General features: G+C 47.7%; 1 protein-coding gene across 1 annotated transcript in view; it reads left to right on the top strand.

The window, feature by feature from the left end:
• The window catches only part of RASGRF1 (Ras protein specific guanine nucleotide releasing factor 1), a 59,127-nt gene that overhangs the window by 23,170 nt on the left and 28,086 nt on the right, over window positions 1-7,871 (top strand). Inside the window, exons 4-5 of the mRNA XM_080981889.1 lie at window positions 1,932-2,024; window positions 6,205-6,458. Coding sequence (XP_080838015.1) covers window positions 1,932-2,024; window positions 6,205-6,458 — 347 coding nt within the window. The remainder of the gene's footprint in view (window positions 1-1,931; window positions 2,025-6,204; window positions 6,459-7,871) is intronic.

The raw sequence follows: 7,871 nt of genomic DNA on the forward strand, positions 1-7,871 counted from the left end.
GGGGGCCTATTTGGAGGGGGGAGCAGGCATGTAAGCAGAACAAGAGAGCCACTTCAGAGGAATGATGTCAGGAACGTCCCTTCCCAGAGCGACAGCGAGTGCTCCAAGGATCAAAGGGGGTGGCAGGCAGAAAGTGACAGAAGCTTGCTTTCTTCACATGCAGAGAGTAAGGCAAGCCCTGCTCGTCCTGGAATGCAAGTTGTAAATTTCCAGGACAGTGAAAGGCAAGCAGTAGGGCAGCAGCTTTCAGGTACACTCTCAGGGAAGGAGGGGCAAACTAGACAATCTGCTCATGAGTCTCCTCGTACTGGAAGGATGAGCAGAGCTCAGGCTTGGCGTCAGGCCAACAGAAGGCGGAGCAGATGGCGTATATCCTGTTGGGAAAGAGCCCACCTTCCAGTGGGCTCAACTCACCCATCGAGTGAGGAAGATTGAGCTGTGTGCTCGGACTGAACTACTGTGTAAATACCAATACAGTGGTACCTCGGGTTACAAACGTTTCAGGTTACAAACGCTTCAGGTTACAAACTCTGCTAACCCAGAAGTAGTTGCTCTGGGTTGAGAACTTTGCCCCAGGATGAGAACGGAAATCGCGCGCTGGTGGTGCAGCGGCAGCAGGAGACCCCATTAGCGAAAGTGCGCCTCAGGTTAAGAACGGTTTCGGGTTAAGAATGCACCTCCAGAACAAATTAAGTTCATAACCCGAGGTACCACTGTCAATCTGAAAGTTATAAAACTGCCAGCCTGCTGTCTCTTGGTGTGGGAGGGAGATTGTAAATCCTGACAAATGGTGTCATGGCAGAGTTTGCGCAGGGTGGGGAGCTGAGCCAAGTGACCTCCATGATCTTGTCTAGTTCTAGGATGAGTTTGTAAGTACTGTGAGGAGTGAGGGGTAGGCCCTTTGTTACAGTTTTTAGGAGGCTGCCATGCAGTGGCTTACCAGAAGTCAAGGCATGTCGAGGTGAGGGGGCTACCGGAACTTGTATTAGGGGACCCCCCTTTGATCCCCCCACATTAACCTGAGTACTGGCCTTTGGGGATCTCATTCAAACCATTTCATTGAAGTGATATCTTGTACTGGACCAACTGATATAAGAGGATGTAAGCCAGGCATAGGCAAACTCGGACCTCCAGGTGTTTTGGGACTACAACTCCCATCATTCCTAGCTAACAGGACCAGTGGTCAGGGATGATGGGAGTTGTAGTCCCAAAACATCTGGGCATTTGCATATGCCTGATGTAAGCTTTTGAGCTGCACAGGGCTCTTCATCAGAGAAGTTTTGTGGAATTCACCCTATATTAACATCAAGTGGTTTGGTAAAAAAAATCAAATACTTTGTGTGTGCCTCCTGCAATAATATGGAAGAAAATGTCAAAGGACTATATGAGTTTATTATTGCCTGCCAGGGAAAGGGCCTTTTCAGTGGTGTCCCTCCAGCTTATGGAATACTTTCTGAGAAGGCTCAACTGGTGCCAATGTTAGGCGTTTCTTTTGACACCAGGTGAAGACTGTTTGCTCTTTTAAAATCCTATGTTTTTATTTCTTATAACTCTTTTTCCTCATTTTGGGGGGGGGGGCGTGTTTTACTGATTTTATGCTGTTGGGTGCTTTTACGCTGCTGTTTGTTAATTGTGCTGGCAATGCTCGTAAATATTGATTATTTTTAGCACTGTTGCATTTGAATTTCATTGATTTTAATTCATGAGCCACCCAGAGGACACAGTTGATTGGGTGGCATAGAAATGCCCAAATCGAAATAAATCTGTGATGGAAGCTCCCCCATGGAATTCCAGGGAGTTCCGCACATCTTGCTAGAAGTGCATCTCTCACTGGCTGGGCACCTTCATCATGATGGGCCCCCTGAGTGAAGCTGGCTTGTTACCATGTCAGTCCTTTCACCTTTACTTCTCTGTTTACTGTCTGCTCCCAGATTGCAGCCTTACTCAAAGACAATGAGCGCATCCAGTCCAATCAGACCAATGCACCCAACGACGATGACAGTGACATCAAGAAGATCAAGAAGGTAGGCTCTGGTGTTTAAGAGAGCTTGGTCTCTGGTCCAGCCTTCCAGATGTTTTGGACTCCCATCAGCCTCGGCCAGCACAGGCTGGCAGAAGTTAGAGTCCAAAACATCTGTCATAATTGAGGAGCAAGAGCTTTATTATAGCCAGTAGGTGGTGGTAAAGTGTCCTCTTCTGTGCTTTGCAATGCCATTAACCTCCAGGAAGGAGAGCAAACTTTCTGGCTAGGCTGGTGCTTGTGGTTTGCAACACCTGGATGGTACCAGAGAATGGGGAAGTCAATGTCTCTGTGTGCTGTTGTGTTCTGTGCTTCTCTGTGTGGTAGGAAGGCCCAGGTGATGTCTTTGTCACAGTGATATTGACACACAAATGTGAGGATATTCCTGAGGGATGGAAACAGGCACCCAGGAAGTCATTGTCTGGATCACAGCCACTGCAGGCCAGATACCCCCAGATCTCTCCACCAGCTCTCCCACAAAAAACATTGGTGGGGGGTGGGGACAAAGAAAAATGCACAGCTCCTGGCTGGGAAGAAGGATTGCCCCCCCCCCCCATCTGCATTGGCTTCTAAATAGTTTGGGTCTCTGATCCTTAATGCCTCTGAGTGGTCTTGCTTCTCCTTCTCCTTATCTGCTGATAAGACCCTGCTCCACATTCCAGTAAAATGAAGCACAGTTAGTGGGGAGGTAAGACAGGGACTTTGAGTTTGTGGCACTTGGGAGGCTCACCTTCCTCCTGTGTGATCATATTTGGCTTTTCAGAGATTAATAAAGGCTCTTTTATTCAATCCACTCTTCAGTCCTCGCTGACTCTGCACCCAGAAATTAGTTACTACTTCTCTTTGTATACTGTTTTGGCTGCTGTGTTTTTATCTTTATAATATTACTTTATTGTACTGAAAATGTGACCGAATGCTGTTTCGTGGACTTTGGGAAAAAATAAAAAATAATCATCCAGTGAATTTTGAAAATAAATAAACTCATCCTCTCCTCAGAGCTCCTGGTTCACAAGATGCAGGGTGGCTAATCGCTGGACTACTCTTCAATCTCCATCTATAAAAGGAGACTTCCCAGTGAACCATTTCAAGGGTGCTCATGGTGGGAGGGCCTCCACTTTGGACTCCTACAGATTCCCTGGGCTCTTATGCACACCGTATTCCCCATAGACCATGGCGGATTACCTTTGCTATGGATTAGTTGAGGGAGATTGGCCAGGAAGCAGATACAAAATGTTTGTTTGCTTAAATTGATATTTTAATGCCACTTTTGGCTCTGCAAAGAGTCCCTAAAGCAGCTTGCAGAAAAAGACAAGTAAAAGCAATAAAATCAAACAAGGAAAATAAAACACTGACTTGTTATATGTCTAGACAACATTGCTCACTAAAACAGAGCAGCAAAAGGACTCAGTTTACTGGGCCAGATAACAGTAGTGCTGGCTGCAAAAGGACCACATAGGAACACAGGAAGCTGCCTTATAGCAAATCAGAACCATTGGGCCATTTTGATCAATATTGGCTACACTGATTGGCAGCGGCTTCCCAGGATTTCAGGTAGGAGTTTCTTCCAACTCTAGCTAGAGATGCCCGTGGGGATTGAACCTAGAACCTTCTGCTTGCAAGGCAGATGCTGTACCACTGAGCTATGGCCCTTCCCCTTTTTACTATTCTTTTAGAGGTGGAGAAGAAGGGACCTTCCCAAGGGAGGGTATATTGGAGCCAAGAAGGCCCCACAGGTGTGCCAAGGCACTTTTGCCCACAGCACTGTCAGGCTGTGAACCTGAACTTTCGGAGGGAGGGAAGGGGTGCTGCTCTATCCAGAGCATGCTGACTGCCCATTCCTGGGTTAGGCTTCAACTGCCCCCAACATTTGCCTTGTCTGTAGGGAAAAGGTTCCAGTCCAACACAACCTCCAGATTCCAAGTGCCTCCTTGTCTTATGATGGAAAAAAGGATGGGGTGGGTGGAGATCTGAGTGGATGTCATCTACATACTGATGGTGATCCTGCTCTCCAGCTCCCCAGATGATCTCTTCCAGCAGCTTCAGGTTGATGTTAAAGCAACATGGGGGCGGGGGGGGGGGAGATGGGGGGAGATGAATTCCTGCAGAAGGAACCCTGGCTACTTACATTTGGCAGGCTCTGGTGTTTCCTGGATTCTCGCTAAAGAATCTCCAGGCTTCAGTTTGTTTCTTCATCCTTGCCCTTTCCTTGCAGTTGGAGGTTCACCCACACAAAAACCTCCCTCGCCTCTCAGATGGAAATCTTGCATTGATTTACGTCGTAGGACCTGCAGCGTTTCATGCTGCCTGTCACCCAGGAGATTCCAAGCAGGGGAGCGGGGGAACCACCCTGCCGTTTCTTCATTGAGCTTAGGAAACACAAAGGCGTCACTTGGAGCTCATTAAGAGGCTGTAGTTTCTGGGCTGCTTGAGGGCCCCCTATACCTGCCCACACGGTTGGTGAGACCTAGTGCAGACTGCCACCTCTCCATGATGTGTGGGGAGGTGTCTGGGAGTGGGGAGCAAATAGGTCCCCTCTTATAGGTCCAGATGAAGGCTACAGCAGCCAACCCAATCCTGGAAACTTTTGGTACCCAGATGAAAGACTCGATGAGGACAAGGCTATGACTCCTTTCTCATGAGAGAACCCCTGATACTGGGAGAACTCCTGGTACTGAATTGGGGCCCTCTCAACAGGGTGGGCACAGCCGTGAAACCATCCTTGGACTCAGAGGATGAGTTCCCTGTGCCAAATGTCTATCTTCTCAGCCTTGCAGAAATCAAAGATGGCAAAACCCGGTAGGGGACCAAGGTGGAACAAGCCACATTACAGACCTTGTCAGCCTACAGAAGACTTCCATTGGGTCTAGCTCCCTGTTGGAGGCAGCAGTGCTTCTGAATGCCAGTTGCTGGAAACCATAAGAGAGGAGAGTGCTATTGTGCTCAAATCCCACTTGCAGGTTTTCCACTGGGGCAGCTGGTTGGCTGCTGTGAGAATAGGATGCTGGACTAGATGGGCCAGGCTCTGCTTATGTTCTGACTAAGTAGGGGATCCTCAACTAGCAATGCTCATTTGGAGCTGTCCGAGGTCCTGATTTTATCTGCCTTCTGTGACAGAGCTTCTGACCAATCTTCACTGGCTTGATCTGATTTTGCATACTATGACTTGCATCCGGCTATTTTGGCCAGCCTCTGCCTGCCTTGCCTTGACTTCACCAGATACCATCTCCTTCCCCCATGTGCCTCAAGTTCCCATAGAACAGAATACCAGGCCAATGTGGCCTGCAGTTCAGGGAAGGGCATATAGAACCTTCTTTGCATGCAGAAAATCCCAGGTTCAATCCTCAGTGGCCGCTCTAGTTAAAAGGCCCAGGTAGTTAGGGATGGGAAGCCCTGCTGGACTCTCCAGAGAGCCACTGTCAGCGAGAGTCAACAATACTGGGCTTGAAAGGAGTATTAATGTGTTGTAATTGGTGTTTCAATCTGCTCTTATTTATGTATTGCGTTATCTGTAGCAAATGTTTCTGTGTATATACCCTTTGGTGCCAGTGCGTGACGGTGCTTAGAGACATATCAAAGCCTTTCCTGAGAGTGGGATTGGCATGCTAGGTACAAGTGCAAACATAGAGTATATATACAATATTTACACTTCCAAAATCCAAGGCCCTGGGGGCAATCTGCCTGAGCTTTACGCACCGATCCAGAAGTGTTTCTGTTTCCACCAAGATTTATATAGGGTCTGGTTGTGGGTTTCCCAGCAGAGAAGGGAAGTGACCTCATGCATGCTCAGAGGCACTCTTTTGTTTCATAGGAACCCCCAGCCACTGGAACACATTCTGAATCCAAAATAGATTAATGCCCTGCAATTCTGTGTTTTAATAGGTACCTGTGTGCACATAGATATTAAATACACCATATAATAATAAACAGAAGAGCAGTCAGTGAAGGGCACTATCTAATCTCAGGGAAATAATTGAAGCTTTATAAATACAGAAGGGACCGATAGATCTGTTCCAGCCCCTACAAAATGAGACTGATGAATCTCTTTGCAGAGCTGGGATGGGTGTGATGAAATCTTGCTGGGATCTTCCTTGCGCCAATTTGAAAGCTCCATGCCGAATGGTCACCTAGTACTTCTCCCTGTTGCTTTGTGTGATCACCTTATGAAACTTCTTGTCTTTTATCAGGTCCAGAGCTTTTTACGAGGCTGGTTGTGCAGGAGGAAATGGAAGACCATCATCCAAGACTACATCCGCTCACCTCATGCGGACAGCATGCGGAAGAGGAACCAGGTGGTCTTCAGCATGCTGGAAGCTGAGGCAGAGTATGTTCAGCAGCTGCACATCCTGGTCAACAACTTCCTGCGCCCACTGAGGATGGCTGCCAGCTCCAAGAAGCCCCCTATCACCCACGACGATGTCAGCAGCATCTTCTTGAACAGGTGAGTAGGGGCCACTTCTGGCTATATCTGGCTCAAGGAAAGCAACTTGGTATTCCAGGGTTTAAAACAACAACAACAACAGAAGCTAATAGCCCCACAGTTATTTGTTTTGCTTGGGTGTGTTAGATTTATACCCTGCCTTTCAACTTTTCAAAAAGTCTGCTTGGTGGCTTATAACCAGATTTAGTGTGTTTTATTTTACTTTTGCAAGCGTAACAAAAAAGGGCTTTGGGGAGCCTGTTGCTAAAAACTCTAGGACAACAAAAACGGTTTCTTATTTAAGAGCTGGAAACCAGCCAGTGAGAGGCTATTGAACCATGAAATGCAGGAAGCTGAATTAATTCTTTGTGTCTGACTTCACCACAGAAAATGTAGAGGAGATTCTTCTAGCAGAACTGATTCCCCCCACCCCCCACCGGTCAGGGAGGGAGGCTGAAAAATTGAGTCAAGTAGAGGTGACAGGATGAAGTTCTGGGTCTTGCCAGCAAATTAGCAAGTAACAAATCACCAGGGTGATCTAGTAGACATAATATGCTTGGACACATGAAAGGCTTTAAAAAATGGCAGGAGCAGAGAATGTGTCTCTGGTCCTCAAGAATTTTCCGGACTACAACTCTCATCATCATCATCTTTGTCCATTGACCATGGTGGCTTCTGGGACTGCTTGAATTTGGAGTCTAACAACATTTGGAGGACCACAGACGTAAAAAATAAATAAAATGTATTTATTTAACCATTTATATCCCACCTTTCTTCCAAAGAGCTCAAGGTGGCATAAATGGCTCTCTTCCTCCCCATTTTGTCCCCACAACAACGTTGTGAGGTAGTTTAGGCGGGCTGAGTGCAGATTCGAAGCCTAGACTCCCAGGTCCTAGTCCAACCCTCCAACCACTACACCATTCCTGGCTCTCATGTTTCCCCCCACCCCATGTCATAAGTTATGCAAGCACTGGACAGTGTGTGCACAGTCAGGCAAGGGGGATGTCCCAAGTGCAGGATCCTTCGCCACCTTCCAGCAGTGACTTGCAAGGAACCTGCCGGCCACCCAAGTTGTTCATGCAGCAACTGCCGCATTTCTGGTTGAATGCAGCCCCCTCTAAAGGTGCATCTGGAAAGAAAGTGCAGGTGTGTCAGTCAGGACTTGGGTGTGTGCTAGATATGCTCTCTCTAACACACACACACACACACACACACCACTTTCTAAAAATACTTCCTACAGGGTGGGCTTTGTTTCCACAGAAGGAGGGCACAGGCCAAATTAGCTTCCAACTCTGGTGAATTAGAACAAATGGAGCCCTGGGCTAAATTCTGCCAGGACTGAGCTCTCGCTGCACCCCAAATCCAGGCACCAGCAGCTCCTGTTTTTGCTCACAGCTGAAATCGCCTGGCCTGTTGCTCAGCACTCCCCCTCCC

Source organism: Podarcis pityusensis, assembly GCF_964106645.2.
Source record: "Podarcis pityusensis genome assembly, chromosome: 14".
Classification (NCBI taxonomy): domain Eukaryota; kingdom Metazoa; phylum Chordata; class Lepidosauria; order Squamata; family Lacertidae; genus Podarcis; species Podarcis pityusensis.